Source organism: Crinia signifera, chromosome 4 (genome assembly GCF_055691185.1).
Source record: "Crinia signifera chromosome 4, ASM5569118v1, whole genome shotgun sequence".
NCBI classification, from domain to species: domain Eukaryota; kingdom Metazoa; phylum Chordata; class Amphibia; order Anura; family Myobatrachidae; genus Crinia; species Crinia signifera.
The window spans coordinates 159,566,439-159,592,411 of record NC_139220.1 but is presented as its reverse complement, the minus strand read 5'-3'; the positions used below and the strand labels follow the sequence as shown (position 1 = coordinate 159,592,411).

Sequence of the window (25,973 nt, the reverse complement as noted above, 5' to 3'; positions counted from 1 at the left end):
TTGTCGACAGCATCATGGCGTCTTCCTCTTCGACCAGACATGCTCAAGCAAGGCCCTTTTCTAGACCGTCTCAATTTGACGGCCTGGCTTTTGAGACCTCCTTGTTCAAGAAGAAGAAAGGTTTCTCAGATGCAGTTATCCGAACTATGCTCAGTGTGCCAGAAACCAGTGTCAACGGGCAATTATCATAGAGTCTGGGAGACTTGTATAGATGGTGTGAACGTCAGAGAGTTCACACTTCTAGATTTAAAGTCACTAGGCTTCTGGAGTTTCTCCAGGATTGTTTTTTGGCTGTTTTAAGTTTGCAGTCTTTGAAATTGAAATTGCAGCTATCTGCCTTGTCTATCTTCTTTCAAAGGAGAGTGGCTCTGTTACCGGAGGTTCAGACCTTCCACCGAGGAGTTATCCGTATTAAGCCTCCATATAGACAGCCATTGGCACCCTGGGATCTATCACTGATGTTGTCGGTTCTGCAGAAACCACCATTTGAGCATTTAAGGGTCGGCTGACCTTAGATTCCTTTCCTGGAAACTGACTTTTTTCTATTGACAATTGCCTCAGTGAGGCAAGTGTCTGAATTGGGGGCTTTGTCTTGCAAGTCTCCTATTCTGGTATTTCATGAGGATAGGGCTGTTCTGCAAACGATGCCAAAATTTCTGCTAAAGGTAGATTCATTTGAATCAGGAGATTGTGCTCCCAGTGTTTTGTCCTCCAGAGGAGGCAAGAAATGGGGAAAAACTGAACAAATTGGATGTGGTTCACGCGCTGCGCATTTATGTGTACAGAGTGAAGGACTTTCGTAAGACGGATTTGTTATTGGTACTGTATGACGTGCATAAGAGAGGGTGGCCAGCTTCTAAGCAGACCAATGTTAGGTGGTTACGGTCAGTCATTGCCTTTGCCTACACTAAAGTTGGCAGACCAGTTCCCTCCAGGATTAATGCCCATACCACTAGGTCAGTTGCTTCCTCTTGGGCTGTGCGTCACGAGGCTATGGCGGAGCAGTTATGCAGGGCTGCCACCTGGTCCTTTTCCAAATTCTACATGTTCCATGAGTTTGTGTTGGAGGACGCTTCATTTGCGCGAGTTGTAATGAGATTTGCGGACCTGAGTGTGCCTTCCCAAAGGACCAGCTCTTGAACGTCTCATGGTTAGCTGTGTCACCAGGATGGATGAAAGAGAAAAGGGGATTTTGTAAGAATTCCTTTCTCTGAGTCCATCCTGGTGACACAGCGATCCCTCCCTTACGCTCAGTAAGTTTATACCGTTTAATGTTCAAATCTCATGTTATATGGTTATTATTGATTGGGCATATTAATATGTTCAGGCGTTGTACAGAGTAATGTATCCTAGTGTTCTCTGGAAGTTGAACTGAGGAATGCTGGGATGAGCCTGACTCTCACAGACGTTTGCATATCCTCTTACATCCCATGTTTAGCTGTGTCACCAGGATGGACTCTGAGAAAGGGATTTGAATGGTAAGTTCTTACACGAATCCCTTTTTTGTTTAGACTTGGGTCCAATGACAAAAAATTATCTCATTACGGTATGCAAATATTCAGAAATATGTAAAAATACAAAATGCTTCTTTTTATCCTAAGCATTTCGGATATGGGAGAGCCAACCTGTATCTCTCACTTTATTTTTATTTGTTCTCTTTATGTAAAGAAAAAAAAAATTTTTTTTACTTTCTTTATTTCATACATAGAAATGGAAGAATTTTCTGCATTTTAAAGTTTTGTTGTTTTAGCTGTATTACATTTTTTTACAGGCAATAGTTACCATCATTTGTGTTCTTGGTAAACAGGATATATTTACAAGTACAGCTGATTTCCTGTTCAGTTTCTGTAGTAGAAATAATCCTCTACCTTGTCAGTTCTCTTTTTCTCTTTATCTGAATACAAAGAGACATTTCTAAAAGCAATTTTCAGTGAGACTGGAGTTTGCTACACACAACCCAATAGTCTGCTCATCTAATGAATTCTCCAATCCGACAGACCGAATAGCTCATGGAGGAGGAGGCACAAAGATACATACTGAGCAATTTCTTGACCATTGTGTGTTTTTTATTTTTTATATCTCTACAAATGGGATCAGGAAGTCATAAATTATATAGCTTGTGCAGCACACATGTGATCTGACCATTGCAGGGGTGTTTGAAGACCTTTTATTAGCTTCAAATTCTGTGCTGCTGCTGATTACACATCAGCCATTTTTGGGGGCAGACAAGCCAATTATTAGCTGATTGGCTACATTACTTGCATAGTGTGTACCCCAGTAGGGATGGCCATCGATGCAGACACCATTGATGGCGATTCTCCACCCAGCCATCAATAGTGGCAAACTATATGATGTATAACCATCAATAGTTTTAGCTATCGATGGTCATCCAATATATTTTGAATGGCCCGTGGGCCAATCAGAACTCGGGGGCGGGACTTCTGGATGTTGGGGGTGGGGCTATACTCCGTGTCCCGGCACCTTGAAGGAAAAAAAGGAAACATTGGTTTTCCTTTGCTATCAATGTAGGGAAACCATCTGGTTCTCCCACATCGATGGTGAAAGTATTCGACATCGGCCATAAACAGATCGATTTCAAATCATTGATGGTCGATGGCCATACCTAGTACCCAGTCAGTTCTTTGAAAGTAGATGTTTAAAAACTTCATTAGCTTCTAGTTTTCAGTTTTGTTTGATGCTCCCTGAAAGCAATGAACTTGCTAAGGTCATTCAAACACTGAAAGCACGATTGCAATTCCCATCTATTTGCAGATTAAGATTTTTTATGGCAGTTATGAGCTCCTTGCTAATGCAATCCCATCTGATATACAAACGACTCAGAGGAAGATGTATGACCAGCTTTATGGTTTGACTCTACAATAAATGGAGCTTATGTTCATGTTAAGTGGCAGGCAGAGCCCTCCATTACCCCCCTGTAGTTCCAGTCCCCCCGCTCCTCAGTGGCATAACAATAGCCCCGCAGGCCCTGTGGTCACGGGGAAGCGCTGAGTTAAGGGTGGGCGCCGAGGGTCTGTGGGGCTATTGTTACACTGCACTGCTCGGGAGCAGCAGCCTGCCTTACCCCTCAAATGTGATGCCGCCACCAGGACCCCGCAAATCTCCTTGTCTGCAGTCCGGGTCCCGGCACTCCTCCTTGCTGCTGCTTGAAAATGACCATAACAAAATGGTTGCCCCCTTACAACAGACACTTTTTGAGGAGGCTACTTTTGGGCTGACTACAGGTGTATTCAGTGATGATTTTTGGCATGTGCAGAGAATCCTTTTTAGGATTCGCTGCACATTCGCCGCGTTCCGGAGGGCTGGGGCATTCACTGCCAGCCCTCCCTGTCACCCTATTCAACGCCACAGGGGCTGCCCCCCCCCCCCCCCCCCCAGGAGAGCTGGCAGGGGACGCTGGTAGGGAGCTGCTGCACTGCTCCTGCATATGTAATGAGCGGGAACAGTGAATATATGAATATGTAATGAGTGGCTCTCAGCCCCCTGCTGGCTATTATGTGTAAAAAAAAATTATAATAATATATATATTTTTTAATATATATTCATGTGCAGCACGCACATGAATAAAAAATAGCATGCCCCTTCACTGAAAAAAATTACTGATTTCACTGTTCGCCTTCGTCGAATTTTGAGTGTTGAATAGGGTGAATGACTTTTCCAGTCAAAAAATTCACCAGGGAGCACGGAAATAGGACACATTCGCCGTGAAAAGCGGCAAAACAGCATCATTGGAATACTGCCCATTGTATTTAGCTCCTACTAAGCATCTTTCTGCAAGTTAATTGAAATTGATTGTTCAAAGCCTCCCAACCCAGTTTCCTCATGAACACATTTAAGTATATTTGAACATTAATTAGCACGTAACTTACAGTACTTTGCTCACGGTCAAGTAAAGTTCTGTATGAAGTATTTTGCAAAGACTAGTCATCCAAGTCACTTCCTTGTTTGTGGATTTTGTCGTCCTAGATTTTTTATACTTCTAACACACTATTCCATTATCTTTTACTTACTACCACTGAAACGTTTTAGAGCAGTTACTGTATGCTTCTGATATTCAATATATAGGGGGGTATTCCATTAACCCCGGAACTATTTCCCTGCACCAGAGGTATTAAATCAGTGTAGAGTCCACTCAGTCAGACTGAACCTCACAGCACATGGAGCTATAAGATAAAATCTGCATAGAAAGCCACAATATCTGGAAAAAAACATTGATTATGCAGTTTACTTGGAATTAGTGGGTTTCCACACTTAAGTCCATTTTTCAGTACAGGAATTTTTGCTGGCAATTAATCGTGTTGCCAATTGAATAGGGAAACCTTCTTCATGCGAAACGGACTGTGATTCATAAAACGAATTAGCCTTGCCTGCAAATGTTAATGTAAATCTTTGTCCCTCTTGTCATGTTCATGCTTGATTTTATTTTATTTTTTCTAGAAAACATTTGTTGATTTCTCAGTTTATAACTCATGATAGGTAACCGTTATTAGTTGGGAAGATACAGCCTAATTTTACACCCAATGCTAACCTTGCTGGTGGGACAGAGCTGGCAGAGCTACACAGATAATTTCCACTTGTTATTTATACACAGATTTCCAGCTTCACTTGCTGCCTAGCCAAAGTAGTGCTGTCCCATTTGCTGGCAACACAGAAGGCCCAGTAACAAATTATACGTGGATCCTGAAACATGTATGGTGGCAGGAAGTCCACTTTCTTCACTTTTCCAGCCATTAACCACACTCTTTCTTTTATACTGGGGGCGATCTGCTCTCCAGTCTGATGCTGTCCTTAGTGTTTAAAGAAACCTCCGTATTTGGCCTCCTCACAGTGATGGGCTTCTTGGGAATTTTGTCAGATGTCCACTTTAGAGATATAGCTTGTAAAGAACACTGTTGTATGGCACTTTTGTTGGGTTATGGGATAGTCATTTAGACGCTGTGTAGATAGCTATGGGATCAACCACTCTTGTCCAAGGCATCTAGTTGGATGCCTAAAGATAGTTGACTACATCTCCATCAACAATGTTGGGAATTAGAACCAAGCAGTAGTTCAAAGCACACAAGGTCAACAGTCACCACGTGGAAAAGAGGCTTTCATTTGTTTTGCTGCCAAATTTCACAGGGGTCTCCATAGACACTGTATATGTGCACATTGTTCCCTCGCATGGCTCACTGTGCTCTCCATGCTTTGGGCACAGTCTCTCACTATGCTCGGCACACTGTTATAATCTAACTCATTGTCCACTTGTACGAACCAAACCTCATGTTTGTCGATCTACCGCGTGCGTCTAACTCCCGTCAATGTTGATCAGGAGACCATATACACTTTAATTTATTTTTTTACTAGTTTAGGTACTTGTTTCCTAGCAGGGCGCCCACTAAGCTATTTGCGATCTCAGTAGTTAATTTAGTTAATTTATTCACTGCACCCTGAGTTAAATCGCATCGCATGGCCCTTTTTTGTGGCGTGAGATGTGATCTCAGTAGTTCATCTGGTAAAGCACCACCACTCTCCACGTCACCCCGAAGCGTTGCGAGCGGCGGCGGAATGCGTCCTCCAACCTTTTCATACCCCCACTATCCATGTCGGCGTGGAGTTGATTTTATATAGTGCGCGAGCCACCGAGCCCGAAGCGTGGCGAGCGTACGCGGATTATTTTACATGTATTCCGCGTCCCCTCTGGGGGCTCCCCTCGCTTTGGGCTCGGTGGTTCGCTGCGCTCGCCACACTATATAAAATCAACTCCATGCCGATGTGGATAGTGGGGGTATGAAAAGGTCAGAGGTTGCATTCCACCATCCCCCGCTTCATGGGGACGTGGAGAGTGGTGGTGTTTTACCATATTAACTACTGACATCGCATCTCACATCTCACGCCACAAAAAGCCGTGCAATGCGATTTCACTATGTTAGCGTACTTAGGAAATCTGGGCGCCCTGCTAGGAAACAAGTTCCCTAGTTTATTATTTACTTAAAATATTGGAAGTTGTTCAGTCTAATATGGTTTGTTTTAGAAAAGCAAAACTTTAAAAAAACCTTTGGATTTTACTTATATTAACAATGTGATGTGCATAGTGTGTGTATATATATATATATATATATATATATATATATATATATATATATTTTTTTTATATGAAATGTCCTATGTGTAATTCTTATCTTGATCGTTACAGAAACAACAGTGGAGCCTGGAGATCCATCTATGTTGCAGCAACCTGTTTCCACTTCAAAATCTGGCATACTTCAAATTATAGAATGTTTTAAATCTGGTATGTTCTATTCACTTATTTTGTTTTGGCTTTTATTCCTCTGGTTGAATTGTGAAGGTAACATAAGAGCAGATCATTTTGAATTGCTTATTTTTTGCTGTATACAGGGTATTTTTTCACTTATGTTAACTGATCTATCGTTATTAACTCTTTGCGTGCCAACGTTGCTGTGAGCTATCCTCAAAATATCCGCTAAAAATGCCAGCATCGCTCACAGCGACTGTTCTTTTAGTGTAAATAAATACAAATACAGCCAAGTCAATTAATTGAAGTTTAGTTAAATATTGCTTACAAAAAATGAGATATATCAGCGCTGGAGGTCTCCTGGGGATATGATGCCGCAATTCTTTATGCTGGATGCACGTTCTAACAATTGCTTCATCCCTCTCCTGCAGAGAACTCCGTGCAGAAACTCACATATAGTTTCTGGATGTGGATACTCCTAGTTGTTCAGAAAACATTCAGCTCACAATGTAAAGAGGCAGAACTTACATTATAGTTCAGCCCCGCATGCACTAAAAGGTTTCTTTATCCACTGCTAGACACGTAATCAGACAGCTTGTAAGGTGAATCAAATCAGACACTTACATTAAATTACGTTCTCGCGTTCCTCAAAAGGTTTCTTTGATACGCCAGACAGACTGTTCCTCCTTCACAAAGGATTTATTAACACAGCAAATCACAGCAAACAAAGATAAAAGGTTAAAAAGTTCTGTAGCCGGGAGCCGGAGCGTGCCGCTGACGGGGATCAGGTGAGTTGTGCTGCAGACACAAGTGAGCCGTCCTCTCGTAGCTTTGCGGTTCTGTAGCAGCCAGGTCCCGGCAGAGTAGCTTCAATCAAGCCGGGACCTGGCTGCTACAGAACCGCAAAGCTACGAGAGGACGGCTCACTTGTGTCTGCAGCACAACTCACCTGATCCCCGTCAGCGGCACGCTCCGGCTCCCGGCTACAGAACTTTTTAACCTTTTATCTTTGTTTGCTGTGATTTGCTGTGTTAATAAATCCTTTGTGAAGGAGGAACAGTCTGTCTGGCGTATCAAAGGAACGCGAGAACGTAATTTAATGTAAGTGTCTGATTTGATTCACCTTACAAGCTGTCTGATTACGTGTCTAGCAGTGGATAAAGAAACCTTTTAGTGCATGCGGGGCTGAACTATAATGTAAGTTCTGCCTCTTTACATTGTGAGCTGAATGTTTTCTGAACAACTAGGAGTATCCACATCCAGAAACTATATGTGAGTTTCTGCACGGAGTTCTCTGCAGGAGAGGGATGAAGCAATTGTTATAACGTGCATCCAGCATAAAGAATTGCGGCATCATATCCCCAGGAGACCTCCAGCGCTGATATATCTCATTTTTTGTAATCTGTATTGTAAAATCCCACTTGTGAGGTTTTGTTTTGGGTGCCCTTGGGTGGACACCCAGAGATTCTATTAGCTGCTGCATAGCGCAAGGCAGCTCACACCTGTTTTTCATTTAGTTAAATATTGCACCCAAAAAAAGAACAGTCGCTGTGTGTGGCGCTGGCATTTCTCACAGCAATGTTTTATACTGTAAATACTGCTTATTTGGTTGGTACTGTATACTCCCTATCAGAACAAACTTAAGTAGTCTTCCACAGATAGAAATTCTCTCCCACACAGCACTCATTCAGTGGAATTAGTGATAATAGTGAACAAGATGGGATATATGGGATAGCTGAAAGCTAGGGAGTCCTCTATATTAATACTTATCACAGATTCTGCTATGGTTGTGCAAAGTTCATAGATAATAACTCATAATACATTTACTTTACTGTCACTCATTAAATATATTGAAGTTTTGGTCCTTTTTTTTTTTTTCATGAATGAAGTATAAAATAACATTGATTTATTAAATAGAACATGCTTTAAAAAAAAAAGTCATGATTCCCTAGTATTCTTCTGTACTTGTTTCATAATCTAAACACAGAGGTAATTTCACAGCACTCTCTCCTGCCTGTGACTACTTTTATTACAGCAATGCTTTGGCACATAAAACTGCACCTCCCATTTAGCATAAGAAACCAGTGCAATAACTTGGGTTGGTTATCACTGAAGCAGTAAAATGAATATGCGGTCTAGGCTCAATAATTTGATACAAGCCTGATAAGCACATGGCAGAAAAAAGCACTCCCCAACTCCATTGTTTCCTCAGAACAAAATTATCAGTGTGCTGAATAAAAATGAGGATTACAGGTGTATCGCATGGACGATAGATGTAAGTGGATACAAGTCGCGTTATGCATTACATATGGGCTCTGTGTGACTCTGTAGCACCAGTCTTTTTTTGCAATTTTTTTCCCCATTAAATGGCCTCTTATCAGCTTCTGCTGATTTAAAATGATGTGTGGTGTGTCTATATTATTTGTACGACTGCTGCTCTATTTTCTTGGAAAGCCCTGTAATGTTTCATTCCGTATGCCCTGCGCTACCAAGTGGCATGACTAAAAGGGGGTTTAACATGAAAGGTGGCTAGATGTATGTAGACTCATCTGTATCTTGGCAGCAATTTATTAAAACATCCATGGCTGCAATAGCTCAAATACCACGAGCAGCGTCACTGTTCAGCTCCTGGACAGCCCCTCTTAGAACCTTTTCTCACGACCTCCACAAGGTGAGGTCTCATTCCCCAGTGCTCCTCTTCTATGGACAAGTTGCTATCTCTGGGCACTCCCATCAGACCATTCGCACCAGGACAGCAGAAGCGCAGGGTGGAATCCAATATGGTGCTCCTGTACTGTGACACCGCCAGCATTTCTGGCTCCTAAAAAGATACTGCTGCTGGCCCGGAGGACACAGATGAGCCACATATGTATCACCCCCTATGTATATAAGCCTCTAATAAGCATAACAGTATGACACATGCTGAATAATGTTATACCCCATTCACAGAGAAAATGAAATTCCCAGGTCCTTTTTTGTGTGAAAGGGTCAATCCAGAGTTCAAACTCCGTGTCTCCGACCCTGCAAATGACCAGGGTTGTGGGAGAGGTTATGGTATTTTAGATCTACAATGTCTATGGTCATATGGTGAACCACTAATGGACAGGGTCCAAAGGTCGACATGTGTATTCTCTTTCTGTTCATTGTAGGGGTCTCCAGACATCTTGAATTTGTAGGAGTTCAGAGAATGCCGGAATTCCCAGTTTTGGAAGGGAGGGGATTTACTAGTTGAAGACCGGTTTATTAGATTGGAGGATTCAAGATTGAAATCTCCACAGAGATTAAGTGTAATAAGTGTAATCCGTTTCTCAAAAAAATTATTTTGTATATTTATTAGGGGCATTACACATAACATACGTCTGGTGAGAGATAATAAGGTAACGGCCCTCTGGGTCTTTAATCACGTCAGTAACTTTGTGAGGAATAGAAGATTTAATAAGAGTGACAATGCCACGTGCTTTAGTGTTGTAAGGGCTAGAATATAAAACTTTCCAGTCTAACATTTTAAGTTTTAAAATTTCTGAGGGGTTAAATGTGTTTCCAGTAGGCACGCTAAGTGGATAACTTGTTTTTCCAGACACAGGAGAGTTTTTCGTCTTTTCGTAGGGGAATTGATGCCACTTATGTTACAGGAGACAATTTTCAAGATGGTCATAGCGATTTAAGAGGGCAAAGTGGTACATTAAACATGAACCTAGGGGGGGAGGAGAGACAAGAGGAGGAAAGAGACAAACGGGGAGAACAAGCAAGTACATTGTGTAGGAGTGCTAAGACTAGCTGTTCTATAATCCAAAGTTGGGTTTAAGTGTGTCAAGGCAGCTTACTTCTGGTTATTGCTAAGACTTAGATAGACCGACATCCTGGAGAGAATCCAAGAACACAGAGAGATGGGGTATGGAAAGAGGAGACATCAATAAGGCTCCTCCCACCCCACCACCCATCAAACCTTAAAGGGGTATCTATGTAGGTTATTTTGCAATAGAGAACACATCATTTAACAGTAAGTAAATCATCACATTAGCAATCATGAGATAATGAAAAATAGAAGCTATTAGGAGTATCAACATGTGTGGTTAAACATATGCAACTACAAGGTAGAGAAGGTATCTCTAAACATCACATTGCATTATAGCAGAAATGATATGTTCAGCAAAGAATGTGTTTCTTCAGCGGGTAGTCCTTCATGAAACGCATCCTGTAGTGCAGGGGTAGTGGTAATGAGATATATTGCAAGACATATCACTCAGTCAAGTTACATGTTGGGAAATTACGTTTCCGCACACTGGAGTTCTCTGTTTGGAGCTGAACAAATTAGGGGGTCAATCAAGTTAAGGCAAAGGGCCATAGAGATGTTGTTACAACCAGTTGGAGTCATGAGGCAGAAAAAGCAGTGAAGGGAGTGAACAGAGCTATCAGACTTGACTTGACCAGTCAATTAATTTCCAGTGAGGCGAGTAGATAGAGGGTAGTGCAAGGCAGTCATTCATAGGGAAATCCCAGAGGAGGGGGGTGGGGGGGGGGGTTAGAGGTTGGTGAGTGTGCTGGGTCACTTATGTCTTGGTCACGATCCTGTACCCTAGATTATTCCTTAAGATAAGCCACTGCGTTGACAGGAGAGAGGAAATCCTGATGGGGGGGGGGGGGCAGTTGTAGATCCTTAATCTTGCTGGGTATACTAAGCCAAACTTGCGGCCCTCTGATAACATGCAGGAGCGAATGAGGGGAAAAATCTTAACGGGCTTTTAATGAGTTCCACCAAATAGTCCTGAAAAATGAAGTTTGTGTCCTTCCCATTGTATATCTATTAGTCAACAAGAAACTGACCAGATGGCATGTTTGTGGAGAAAGTTAAGGCATTTCAACAGTGTGACTCAAGGCCTGGGCTTATTGGGTGAGGGGTTAGGGCCCACTCTGTGCTCATTCTATCACAATGTCTCTGCATTTCTACTCAATTCCCAGGATTGTCGGCAGAGTATTACTCGTGAAATGAGCTAATGATTGCCCTTTGATAGATTCAGGAAGGCCTACTAGTCTGATGTTCCTCCTTGATCTATTTTGAATATCGTCTAATTTGTTGCAAATATGAAAGTGTTCAGTGGTCAGGTCTTTAACAGAATGCTATCAATTTTGTGCAGTGCAGCATGCTTTTAGCTTGCCAGTAATATCAGATACAGCTTACTGCAGTAGGGAGGCCATGGTACTCTTAATCGCAATCGCCTCCACTATTTCCCCATAAGTCTCAGTTGAGCAGGGGACCTTATGTGTAGCATCCAATGTTTTATCGGCTGATTTCTCTAGTGCTGTGGCGGCGTGTGGTCCGGCATCCATTACCATGTTGGCTTCAGCACGACAGAAGTTTGGGGTATACTGCGCTAAAACTTATGAAAAAGAAAAAAAGCTGCTCAATAAAATTAGTCAATATAAAAGGGGGGAAATGAGCGCTAATATGGTTTAAGAAGGAGAAAAAGATAGTTTAAAAGTGTGGAAAAACACCTGAAAAGCAAAATGTGAGCAAAAACTGTTTACAGCTCTTTTGAGCTAATGTGTAATGTCCGTGGTAACTGTGCTCACCCTACCTCTAAACAAGCGAGATGCAGGACACGGAGAACGGCGTGCTGCAGCTGTGTAATTGCTGCTTGTCTTCACTCCGTCTGCCGGGTGACGTCACTCGATACAGCGAGAGGCTGCTTTTGTTCCTGATGGACGGAGGACACTTGCTGGGGAAGCTTGAGGCACGGAGGTGATCCACGGACAAGCCTTTCAACGCGTTTCGTGCTTGCATAGCACTTTTTCAAGAATGGCTGTTCAGGCATTTCTTCTGGTTTTTTATTTCGAAAAAACTTGATTGAAAAAACAGGAAATGGATAAAAAAAAGCGGTGGGAACCGCATGGTGAAGCCCACTGTCTATTGTAGGCAATTTTTTTGACAAGTGTCTTATAAAAGATAACAAGGTGTTTTTATAAAAAATAGAAAAGAAAGAGAAAAAGAAAGAGAGAGTGTTGATAAAAATGTTATTGAATAAAAAAGGGAATATAAATTTATAAAAATGCACTAAAAGTTCAAAATCAATGTTCATTCCTTTGGGCATTAAAGTCTGCAATTTGTAGATCCATTTTGTCTCTGTTTGTTTTAGTAACTTAATGAAATCACCGCCTCTCCAGTGTCGGGCTACTTTTTTTATTCCAGTGCAGCGTAAGCCAGAAGGATTTTTGTTATGTTTTAGTAAAAAATGATTAGATAAACTATGGGTAGTGAGGCCTCTTTTAATATTATAAACATGTTCTGAGAACCTAATTTTTAATTGCCTTTGGCCAATGTATTGTTGATCACAAGGGCAACTTAAAAGATCTATAACTCCTTCTGAGTCGCAGGAGATGTATTCTTTGATATTGTATTCTTTTTTTGTGACTTGGGATGAGAAAGTGGTTACAGTTTTGGTTGAAGTATTCTTTTGATTCTTACAAGCTTTACAATTCAGACAACAGTGGAAGCCTTTTTTTAATCTTTCTTGTTTTACAGAAGAGGGTTTGATGAAACTTGTAACAAGTTCCTGACGGAGGTTTTTTTTGTAGATTATTCTAGGTTTATTGGACAGTAATGGTTTAAGGTCTTCGTCTAGGTGTAAAATAGACCAGTTCTTTTTTAGGATATCTTCAAAAATATGATTACTATTGAATTGGGTAATGAAGGTGATGTTCTCAGTTGCAGCCTGTTGTTTATTTTTATATTTGATGGTTTCTTGATGGTTTCGATTAGTAACAGTTGTTAATTGGTCACGTAGTGTTTCTTCTTTATACCCCTTCTCACGGAAGTTCTGTGTCATCTTTTCACTCTGTTCTAGAAAGGTGTTGTCGTTTGTACAGTTCCTACGCAATCTTTTGTATTGGCCTAGAGGAATGTTTTTGACCCAGTTTCTGTGTGGTTGCTTTGGACTGGAAGAATATTATTACCATCCACTGGTTTGGTGTATGTTTTTGTGATAATGGTCCCTTCTTCAATGCTGATTTCCAGATCTAAGAAAATTATTTTTTTCTTTACTGTGGTGAATTGGGGGTTAAGTGAGTTGGTGTTAAGGTAGTTGCAGAATTCTCCCAGTTCGGTTTCTGAGCCCCCCAGACGAAGATGACGTCGTCAATATATCTTTTCCATACAATTATGTTTTTCCGGTATGCATTTTTGGGCCATATGAAGTCCTCCTCTCATTTGGAGACAAATAGATTAGCGTAAGAAGGGGCGAAGGGGGTCCCCATTGCGGTCCCGCAGGTCTAAATATAAAATGTGTCGCTGTCCCAAAAATAATTATGTTGCAAAATGAATTGAATTCCTTCCATGATGAATCTTGTTATTTGCTAAAGTGGTTTTTGTGAGGTAGTGACGGGTATGTTCACAGCCTTCTTTGTGATGGATGTATATAAGGAGGTGACATCACTGGTACAGAGAATATAGTTGTCTTTCCATTCCAGGTTTTCTATAATTTGAAGAATGTGGATAGTGTCTTTAAGATAACTGGGTTGGGTGCAAACTATAGGTTGAAGAAATGAGTCCAAGAAAACTGAAAGATTTGATAAAATTGAATTGATTCCGGAGACAATAGGACGGCCTGGTGGGTGGGTTGAGTTTTTGTGTATCTTAGGTACACAATAAAACGTAGGTATTTTCGGGTGTTCAATTTTGATGAATTTGTACTCATTATGATTAATGATCCCTACGCTTCTCCTGTCTGGCTGCAGGGAGGGGAGGGGGGGGGGGGGGGAGCGTCTGTCATAAATTTGTCCATGGCAGTGCGAGGTGGGGGGGTACAACCTTTTTATGTCGCCTATAGTGGATTTTAGGTGGCGGGGTGAGATGACGCTCCCGTGGGTGCTGCCATAAACTGGAATCGGAAGCCCAAACTCAGATGTTTTAGTTAATCCAAATAAGCTTCACATTATGTTCGCAAGAAAGATGCTCAGCGAGGCCGAATCGCCCAAGATGGGCTATTTGATGCAATTTGAGCAAAAGTGTCTGAAGACACATGGTGAAACATGATCAGCTCTGCTTAGGGACAGGTCTGTTTTACTCTAACACACATGCCTTCCACTGCCAACACCACTTACTCAAATTAGAGTCCTGTGGTGGTCATCAAAATTGGCGATGAAGTAGAATTTGTACTAAAATCTAAAATTTTAAAGTAGTTTATGAAAAACCTCATATGAAGGTAAAGTTTAATTAACTCATTAGATCCAAAAATCGAATCTACTTAGTCTTGAATGTTTGCTATATACATTGTTCTCATATAATCCATTCCTTTTTTTCCTGTATAGGTACTAAACAGCTTAAACTGATGTTGTTAAAAGAGGTAAACACCATATTTGAATGCAAATCCTGCCGCAGTCTTTTCAGAGGACTACCCAACCTCATCACACATAAGCAGTTTTACTGTCTATCAAAGTACAGCGAGGATGAAGGTAAATTTCGAGCCGTTGTTTTTGTTTTATTTGTGCTAACATACTGCTAAGCTTATTAAGCATTTAAACGAAATAAACTTTACTGCCTGTACATTTCTTTTAGGGCCTGCATATGGCGCTTGGGGAAAAAAAAATTCTTATCAATGACAATATTGACAAATAACAATATTTGGTACTCAACAAGTTTACATAGAGATGTACTAGTGAATGGACAGTGTGCCACTTTTTGTTTTACACAAATATTTTTTTGTAACTGTTGCACACACTTCTTCTTAATGGTTTTAGAAGGCCCCCATTTTTTTCAGTTTTTATTTTGAAGTTTAAGAAATTCAAGTCCAGTGAATAAACTGAAATGGCACAAATTCATTGGTAAGCTGCTAAGGGTTTACAAAAAAATTTGCGTTGCTTTACTCACTGTATTAAGCCGTTGAGTTATTTAATATACAGTATAATTAATATATAATTTTCCACCAAATAGAAGGTTGATTTTATTTTTTTATGTAATGATTCGTACATTCCGCATGTTTTTTTTATTACCTGTGTTTAAAGGAAAAAAATATATCTTTCTTGACTTCCAACGATCCCTTATTTCCTCTTTTCGTTTTTGAAGTATGTGTATGGGGTTTATTGCTACAAAGTGGGCTATTGTGTACATTGTAACTATTGCTATCTAATTATAACTTCGTAAAATGCATGAAATATATGTACTTTTTTGCATCCGATCCTGTAAGACTCAGTTAGCATCTGGAGTTCCATTGTGCATTGTATACAGACTCATTTGTACACAGCAAATCAATGTCACATATTAAATTAACCAGCAGTTTCATTCTAGTCCCATCATATTGCAGCTGAGATGTATGATGCTAGCAGAATTACACTGGCATGGTGGAAAACTTGCATATTGACTCTAGGTGTACAAGGACACATCTGAATTAAACTTTTTTACTTTTTTATGTTTAATAAGAAAAAGAGCACAATTCAATCTTTATAAATAGATCTAAAAATTAAAGATCGCTTTTTGAATTGCATTACCTACCTGCTATATACACTACTCTAGTGTTCATTCTAGAACCCGCTACCTGTGAAAACTCATGCAGTTCCTCTTCCCTGCCTGGGGTGTCGCTGTCTGCTGTAGTGCTTCAAGCATAGTGTGGTCTGTATATCAGCACTGATATGCAAACCAGACCTGTGCTAAAAACACCACAGCAGACCGTGACACCCCAGGCAAGGAACAGGAACTACATGGGTTTTCACAGGTAGCGGGTGCTAGAATGAACACTACTACTCGATCAAGATAACCCTTTGATAGTCTCCTCACATCAAGTATGAGGCACATTTAAAGGATTCAATTTACCTAGAGAATTTTCTTGTAATAAATGAGTAGTTGTATCTATCCAGATAAGGCCAGATATACTATTCAATTCTATTGTATCAAATTTGTTATTTTAAAAAGTTTTTTTAGTACTTGTGTAGTTTCACAGTGGCAGCTTACGCTACGTTTGAAGCTACGTTATTAGCGTAGCCCAGCGGCTGCCTTACTTGTGTAGTTTCACGGCGGCAGCCTAAGCTACGTTGTCTGCGTAGCCCAACGGCTGCCTAGCGTAATAAGCGTAGTCTTTCCGCGGCAGCCCTGCGTAGTCACCGTACTGTCCATGGGAGCTGCAGCTCTGTCCCCGGCATCCCTGGCAAGCCTACTGAGCGCCTCTCACACAGAGCCAGCGCACGCATGATCCCCTCTCCGCTGGCAGGGTATGAAACCCTGCCAACAGGATTAGGGGTCCGATAGCGCGTTCATCTCCTGCACAAAGTGGGGTGCGGCTGCAAGTACGTCTACTGCACATTAAAGGAGGCATTTGCTAGTGCTCCATGCTACATACAGGCAAATGCCTCCATTTCAAACCCTCACTATCCACGCCAGCCAGAAGCGTGGCGAGCGGATGTGTTACGCGTCCTCCCGACATGTTCATACCCCCTATCCACGTCGGCGTGGAGTGGATTTTTTAAAGTGTGGCGAGCCACAGAGCCCAAAGTGTGGCGAGTGCAGCAAGGGGACACTGATTACTTCACATGTATTCCGCGTGCACTCGCCACGCTTTATAGAATCCACATGAACAGATTGGGAGGACGCGTAACGTGTCCCCTTGCGCTGCTCGCTGCGATCGCCATGCTTCGGGCTAGCGTGGATAGTGGGGGTGTTTCAGGAACACATTCATACCTGTCATGTCAGGCAGGTTAAAATGGTCAATGGTTCCACACAGTGTAATAAGCGCAGGCTGACTACGCTAACTGCGCGAACCCGCGAACGGGCGGGAACACGATGCTGATACTAACAGGGACACCTGACTGACTACTTGTGTAGTTTCACCGCGGCAACTTAAGCTACGCTGTTAGCATAGCCCAACGGCTGTGGCGGCGGGAACACTACGCTGCCCACGGTAACACTGCTGATTTTGACAGGGACGCTACGCTAGCTACATAACTGCCGCCTTGAAACTACACAAGTACCTTTTTTTTTTTCTATAATGCATTGTTCAGTTGGCTAAAATATCTGTTTTTATCTATCAAGCCATTATTTACTGTATATACTGTATATTAAAATATTAAATGGTGTATCAGTTTAGCTAATTAAGTATAAATAAATATATTTATTGGTGTGATACTATCAGTTTTTTTTATGCAATTGTAGTTATTTATTATACCTATACTGTACTGTATAGTCACGCATGCAAAGAATCTATTACGATCTATTTTTTTACAACTTTAATATTGCTGTACTTCTGAAGCGTCCTCTGCTAAAGTTTTTCATTCTGACATTCCAATTTTCCTATATAAATTCCGATCCCCTCAGTGGTGTGATTTGTTGTGGTAGATCGTGGAATATTATGTCCCCCCTAGAGATTTTGTAGCTATCGTAACAACCACTATTAATTTTTAATTGTTTCAAAATGACATACAACATTATTAACTTTTTATTAGTGCCTAGTTTCTTGCTATGGTTCTTTTCTAAAACAAAAAATATTTCAGTTTTGCGGGATTAACTATTATCTTGAGAACAGCTGTTCTTCAGCAATGAAAGCATTGCCTGGGCCATGAAGCACGACCAGTAAACTTCTGAAGCCTGGGAAGGTCTTATGGACAGATGAATCAATTTGAAATCTTTTTGTTCATAAAGCATGATTTTTGTATGCCATCGAGTAAGCAAAAGGATGGTTCCATGTTTGTAGTAAAATTTCAAGCTTAAACTCTGAGATGTGATTGCTTTATAAGCCGTTCTTAGAAATGAACGCCTGTGACACCAATTGTCAACATGGAGCAGTGAGTTAATGGTCTGATACTTTTTTTCGGGTTTAGAGTCTGCAATCTGCTGGGACTGGCACCATAAAACAAAAAGGCTACCACAGAATTTTTCAGTGTCATGCCATATATTCTCTTCTATGCCTACTTGGTCACATGTTCATCCTACAACAACTTGACTCAAATCCTACATCCAGGCTATGTCAGATCTGCCTTTGGTGGAAAAGAACAAGAGTGTAGGGTCATATCTTCGAATGGTCAGCGCAGACTCCACATTTAAACCCTGCGAAGTTGGTTTGGGAGAAGGGTGAAAGCAACTCCACTTATAATGCAGTAGTGTTTGGGAGATCTTTCTGGACAAAATTTACTTTTGCCATTGTAGAAATATACCACAAGTGTTTGTAGCAGTTATATCTGCAAAAAGACCTTATTCAATTAGCCAGAATTTTTAGGTTACATTTTGTTGAAATGATTCTATGATTTCTTTTTTTATTCTTCAATGTTTTTGTTCTATGCTTTCATTTCAGAATACTTTAAGCTGCCTATTTTTTAATAAAAACTGGAAAATGTGAAGTGATCTAAAACTTTTGACCAGTAGTGTATGGTTCATGATGTCCACATTTTATCACCTGTCACTTCAGTACAGTGGCCATACTTTTGTGTCTACACATATTAAGACAGATTCTCAAAGTCGGTCCTCAGGACCCTACAAAATGCATGTTTTGCATGTTTCCTGACATTATTAAGTGAAATAATAAGCTCCACCTATGGATCCTTTCAAATGTGTCAAGTCAGTAATGAGTGCACCTGTAGGGTGACCTGGAAAATGTAAACTGTGTGGGGTCCTGAGAACCACTGCTTTAGATCCACACATGCATCAATAATCGTAGGTTTTTTTGAGCATCTGAGGTGTTAGATAAAAATGTGGTTATAACTGGCTAAAATAGAGCAATTTCAGTCTGAACTACTACTTCCTTTACTTGGGAAACAAATGTGTTAATAGGATACAGAAAACTAGCTTATTGCTCACTACTTAATGGAAAGGGATTGTTGAGCAGGAATGCCATTATAACCACCTAGAACCGCATGATGGGTGTGTTTTAGCTAAATTTCCTGAAGTAATGATTTTGTTTTTCTGATTACTAATGCACCTCCTTTGTATCTTGTTGTTGCATAGTTGCTTGGATTGCACTTTTTAGCAGATCTCTCATCAGCAATATCAATAGAATGTATGTGTGTGTGTATGTGTGTATATATTTATATATAATCTACTGAATTTGCATTTTACAATTTTTTTAAATAATATATATGTATTTTTTTTTTTTTACCTATAGATCCTTCCAATGAAAATTCTAAACAAAACCAAGCAATAAAAGATTTACTGGAAGTAATATATCCAAGAACAAACCAGTCAGAATTTGTCATACAATTAGAATCTATCCAAACAAATCCAAATGCTGTTTTTCAGATTGTGAAGCCAGTTAGTGATGTAAACATTGATGTAAACAGCATGACTGAAAAGGTTTACCTGGAAAAAGAAGAATCTGTTTCTGCTCCCCAGTCCTCTTTGATGGCAGAAACTGTAGAACAGTCACCTGAGAATGTTAAAAATGAGACTACTGATAGCTCCCAAAATGTCGCCCATACACCTACTTCCAATCTTGTGGCAAGATCTTTAAAGAGAGCTACTAATAGCAATCCATTTTCATGTAGAGTTTGCAAAAAGGATTTTAATTGTAGGAGGAGCATACGCCGGCACATTAAAAAAGTGCACAAGAAAAAGTTAGAGGATATAAAGAAATTCATTGAGGTACATAGAAATAAACACTTGTCTTCCAAAAGGCATGCTAGTATGATCCATGCAACATCAGGGACAAGCTGCAACATATGCAACAAATCATTTGCTACAAAAGCAAATACAAGGAGACATATTGATGAAGTTCATAAAGGAATGAGAAGAGACTCTGTAACTCCAGAGAACAATGTCAAATCTGAGAAAAATTCTAGTCCTGAAATAGTAACTCCCCCCAAAAAACTTAAGACTCTTCCTCGTACACCAAAACCTTCAGCAAAGTCTTTGTGTAACTGCCCATTTTGTAAAAGACGATATACCTCCTACTTGCTACTCGAAAAACATGTGCAAATCGTACACAAAACAAGTCTATGTGGAACACCTGTCAAAGCTAATAAAGGGCAAAACCATGTCCGTACCTCAGATAAAAAGCTCAAAATAAAAGCTGAAGGCCCAAATGGTGCATCCTCTTCACCAAATTCTTCTACAAGCTCTCCCCAGAGTGAAACAAAGGGAACAAATCACACTCCTGAAAAAAAGAGTACAACTGCACCGAAGAGTAAAGTGAAAACCGAAGGGCATTCTCCTAAAGTTGGTTCCTCACCTGCTGATGGCAAAAGGAAGCGTAAGAAGCCTAAATTGTCAGCCGGCTTTGACTTTAAGCAGCTTTACTGTAAACTCTGCAAGAGACAGTTTACATCTAAACAGAATCTGGTAAAACATATTGAGCTGCATACTGATGGAAATTGCATCTTTGTAAAGTTCTACAGATGTCCTCTTTGCTCGTATGATACTCGTCGAAAGCGTGATGTAATCAGGCACATAACCGTAGTACATAAAAAGTCACAACGTGCTCTGATAAAAATTACAGCAAACTTGGAAAGTAGAGCTATAAAAAAGCCAATTGAAACTATTTTGGAAAAGGTTTCAAAAAAAGGGCACCAAAAAGACAAACTTAAACTTAAAAGTCCTTCCTCATCTTCCAGCAAAAAGTGTGATGTGGGTGATGCTGGCATTGAAGTTAAAGTTACCAAAAACTTTTCACTGATTAAGTGTAATATGTGTAGTAAAGCTTTTGCAAAAAAGAAAGATTTAGAACAGCATAAAAAGAATCACAAAACAAATACAATTTCCCCTGTGGACCAGCAGGTAAAAAAAAGAAATACCAGGTCAAAAACACAGGTGTCTTGAGAAAACCCTATACCTACTAATAAGTGTGGTAGATTTTTTTAAAAAAATGTCATTGTTAGGAAATGCTTTTTTCAAATTGTTATATTTAAACAGCAAATACCCAGCTGAATGTTTTTAAATTTAGTTTTAGCAACCTTATTGTAGCGCTGTTACCTCTTTTTCCTTTTTTGTTTCCTCCTCACCTGTAGATTTAACATGTCTGTTTGTTTGTAAATGTTAACGTTGACTTTTTTAAGCATAGACCTAATTTCATGTAAGCAACTTATCTCATAGCCACCAATCACTTTATAAACAATGATCTTTATAAATGTTGGCCCAAACAATTGCCTGAAATGACTGACTGTGAATAGAAAGTCAAAAATAATTGACTTCATATACCAGATATTCCTGGAGGATAAAGAGCTTTTTTCTGCCCCTTAATGTAATGGAATCCTGGTTATATTGCTTGACAAGAGGACCCTGAACAGTACTTGAATTTTTAAATAATGTAAATTTTTCATGCTTGTAGTATGTGGAAACTAATATGTTCTCTTAATGAGATGCTTGCTTGTTTTTATTTTAGCTGTGAACTATGTGTTTCACAAAACTTACCTTATTTATTGACTGCATTTCTAATGTACACTGTTATGTTTTAAATTGGCTTTACAATTTAGCACATAATGAGGTTCCCATTTCTGAAAAACTTATATCCAAAATTAAAGAGAACCTAATTTTTTGTTTGTGACTGAGATAGTGAAAGCTTTGTAGTCTGATGGTTAAGTGTAAACCAACGTTGTCTCATACACAAAATTATTCAAAATAATGTTTTGTCCTTAGACCTTTTCCCATCCCCAAGATATATCATTATGATATGCAAATATTACAAAATACAGACAAATGCAAAATACTTCTGTACCCAAGCATTTTCAATATGAAAGACTCAACCTGTTTTGGAAGCAAATATGTATTTTTACATAGCATTGCTAGAATTTGACTTTTTTAATGTAATACATGCAAGAGCTTCTAAAAGTTCATTTGCTTTTTTTTTCTCACAGCTGCAATCCCAAGTATGTTTGTTTAAAAAAAATAAAATAATGATATAGTAACTGTAAAGACAAATATTTTTCTTCACCCTTTTTCGTTTTGAAATGTTTATTAATGATTGACATTTTACAAAGTTGGATATTACTACGACAAGTATATTCCCCACAGACAGAGTATATACCCCTTTCATACTTTTTGCACAAGAACACACACAATATCCCAGGATATTCACAGGTCCCTAGCAGGGTTTTATATGGAAAGGAGTGTAAGCAGCTAACCCAAGTCATTCATCCCAGGTCCTGTGTACAGTAAAGGGAGAGCTACATTCCGGTGCAAGAAGGTCTTCAAGCACCGACACAGCAACCATGTGCAGTGTGAATAACACATAGTGTTTCAGATCTGGGACTTTGGTAGAAAAGTTATAAAAAAAACATTCACAACTGTTCCATTATGTATGTGGACAGAATGGATAGGATTTGGGTTTGGTTACCATTTTTTCTAAGGATCAAGCACTGAAAATGTTCAAACATATATGTCTTCCAGTTGAATTTAAAGCTCTATAGGTTTTAAGGAAAGCCTTGCTCCTACATGTAGATTCTTCAGATTTGTGAAACCTGTTTTACACTTTCTCTAAATTAAAAGAAAAACAAAAAACATACCAACTTTGAGATTGCAGCAGTTTAAAAAAAAAAAAAAAAAACATGTTTAAAAAGTTTATTAATGTAATTAGTACATTGGCAGATGTGTTCATTGTAATGTAATTTACATAATTCTTCAGATATCAATATAAAATATATATTGAAATATGTTAATTAAACTTTCATTTCTGTGAGTGTTTAGTTTCGGCATTTTTGAATACAATAGGCCTTTAAGCTGGGTACACATTAGACCAGGAGTTCTCAAACTATTTTGCTCCGGGACCCCATCAGATAATAAAAATAATTATAGGACCCCAGCAAGTTATTGCAGAAGGTCATCACATCACGTGTAGTCAGCAGACAGCACATACATGGCAGCATTGTGGAGGCACAAAATGATGGAGGAGTCTGAAAAATCTGTTTAATTGTCTGTTATTTTAGACTCCTTGAATCGCTGCTGAGATTAGAAAAGTCATCAGCCTGATGGCCAGCAACATGGAGTCGCGACCCCATGCTGAGTAGGTCGGGACCAACTTTGTGGTCAGGACCCACAGTTTGAGAACCGCTGCATTAGACCATACATGTCCAAACTATGGCCCTCCATTCCTTGCCACAGTTTTCCTATTATAGAATGTTAGAACTATGGCAAGGCATGGTGGGATGTGTAGTTTCACAAAAGCTGGAGGGCCACAGTTTGGACATACCTGCATTAGACAATATCGTTCATGAGCGACATTGTTAAAAGTTTCCCTTGAACTGGCTGGAACTCCCTAACCAAACACATTGGTTGATACGGTTCATTGCAAACATACATGGGGGTGAATAGCGACAGAACTTGCTTATGGAAGCCGACTTAAGTGAGTGGACACCTGCTGTTTTAAGGGAGTATCTGAAAAAACACAGACGTGCCCAGGTGTTTTAAGGGAGGGTCTTTGATGTCAGCGCCGGCCTCGATCAATCTTTGTGTCGCAGATGACCGGTAGGGTCAGACAGTCATGTTTGCACAGACTAGAAACATCATTTCATGGTTTATAAATTGCATATGGATTTGCAAGTGGATAGCGATCTGCGATAATTTTGCAATTCATTAGCAGATTTACAGGGCGGGTTTCCTCTCTGTCCTGGGCAGCGTTGCCTACTCGCAATCGTCTGCAACATTGCAGATCAGTGAACTGGTCAGAATCAGGCCCATTAAACAATATCGTTAATGATACAAGGTAAAGTGAATGTGAATATTGCGGGCTCTTATGGTCTCAGCCTATGATGACACTGGGAAGCCTTCACCAACAAACTTTAAACATATTGTTAATTATGTTGTTCAGTGGCCACATCCAGGAACTTACTGTCGTTGATTATCTAGTCAGGATTTCACTGCATGTTCAGGCAACGGCGGGGGTCATTCAAGATCTGCTGGAGCATGCATCATTAACAATATAATGCATACACATTACCCAATATGCCCTAAATTATTGTTTTTGTGCATATCTTTAACATTTATTGCCTTATGTGTACCCAGCTTTAGAATATCTAGATCTATATTTCACTGCTCCAGTCTTCCAGTAGCTATAAATTTGCCAGATTTCCGTGTTGGTGTACTGGTATATTCCTTACTGGCTGATACATTTTAAGATTTATGGATGGCAATAGTTACTTCTCTTTGTAATGTTGAGGTGATCTATTTAAAAAAATGCGCTCCTCGAGGACTCTGGAGTTGGGAGAAACTGGTTGCAAATTGTACTTGGGAGTAGTAATAAGAATAACAATTGTTGCTTAGGGTAAATTTATCATTTATTGCCTCCACTAAGCCTTGCCTAGATCTAAAATATAGTGTTACTATGATGCTGTGTGAAAATTTTGTTTGGCTGCAAAATTGACACATAATTCTAAATGCCTATATATTACCCTTTTCACATCGCAAATGCCAGTTTGGTATTGGACATTAGTCCATCCTGAGAGCGACCTCTCATTTGCACTGTTTGCTGCTCACAGAGACCGGTTTTATTGCTGGTTCACTGACGTCATCCAGGGTGGTGGGGCAGGGTGGTGGCACATTGGGTGGGTGGGTGGGGGAGGAACAGCACAGAGGTGACGCTGCTGCCTCCTCCATATAAGTGAACATGACCCTGGTTGCTGTATCTGTGTTACCGGTTCACACTGACCAGCAACCTGGCTCCAACCCGTAAATAACACTTTTATCTCGGTTTGGATTGCCGGGTTGCTGGAACCAGGATATTCGACATGGCCCTTTCACACCGCATGTCGACCTGGGTTATTTGTGCGGTGTGAAAGGGGTGCATACGTAGGCTGCAAATTTTGCAAATGGAAAGGTACTGTGCAAACTGATCTGTTTAGTACGCAATTTAAATTTTATTCTACTTTTTGTCAATGTTTAAAGGTGTTTTTTTTTGTGATCTAATGTAATGCTTGTTTTAGAATAGGTTTTATTTTTCCCTTACTCACTGCAAATAATTGGTAAGATTTCTTTCTGTGTGCTCCTACAGTGATTCTTTGACTAAAGAGCCATATGACCAACTGAAAACTACTTAAATAAAATAATTTACCCCCTTCTAACTTTGAAAGCTTTTACTCAATATATGGTAGAGTTCTCTATACAAAATAATTTCTTTAAACACACATTCAAATTGGAAATAATTTGTGCCATTTGTTAGGCATTTCAAGGAAAATACATGGATTTTACCAGTTGTAGTTTAGTTAAACACACATTAACATGAAATTCTTATTAGCTCCTTTTTTATTTTCTTTTTAATGTATTATAGGTTAGTAATAACTTATTTAATCTGTCTACTTGCACAGGCTTGTTAGAACTCTGGAGGTTGTTCTATAAGGGGAAACTTAGACGATAACCTTTTCTGCTTTAATATTGATTGGTAGTCAAAATAGGTAACACTTTCTGGCTGCTTTGTTTTCCCTAAGATAGTTTCAGGAATAATTTATAATTGTGTTACGTGATGCAAAAATAGCTGCATTATGTTCTCTTTGAAACCTGTATAGTTAAACATGACTTATTTTCTTTATGAAGAATGTGCATTTTAAATGTAGCTTTAACACTTTTCAATAGTTATGGCAAATTTACATATGTGGATATCCTTACTGTGCAGATCTACAATTATCAGATGACTGTGATAGTTGCTGTCAATGTTCTTTATATGATTGTAAACTTGTTGAAAAAGTTTAGAACTATTACTGGATTTCAGATCATTGATTTAGTGCATGAACACTGTTTCTCTATTGTAAAAATAATGCCAGTAGGGGAAATAAGCTGGCCAATGAATTGTATAGAGTATGATTATAATAAAATCATTTCAGAATTTTA

General features: G+C 39.7%; 1 protein-coding gene across 3 annotated transcripts in view; it reads left to right on the top strand.

The window, feature by feature from the left end:
- ZNF800 (zinc finger protein 800) overlaps nt 1-25,973 on the top strand; it is a 44,113-nt gene extending 18,140 nt beyond the window's left edge. For all 3 annotated transcript variants that reach the window (XM_083182862.1, XM_083182859.1, XM_083182861.1), the window contains 3 exons: nt 6,194-6,289; nt 14,558-14,701; nt 19,330-25,973. In XM_083182862.1, coding sequence (XP_083038988.1) covers nt 6,194-6,289; nt 14,558-14,701; nt 19,330-20,978 — 1,889 coding nt within the window. In that variant the 3' untranslated portion in view covers nt 20,979-25,973. The remainder of the gene's footprint in view (nt 1-6,193; nt 6,290-14,557; nt 14,702-19,329) is intronic.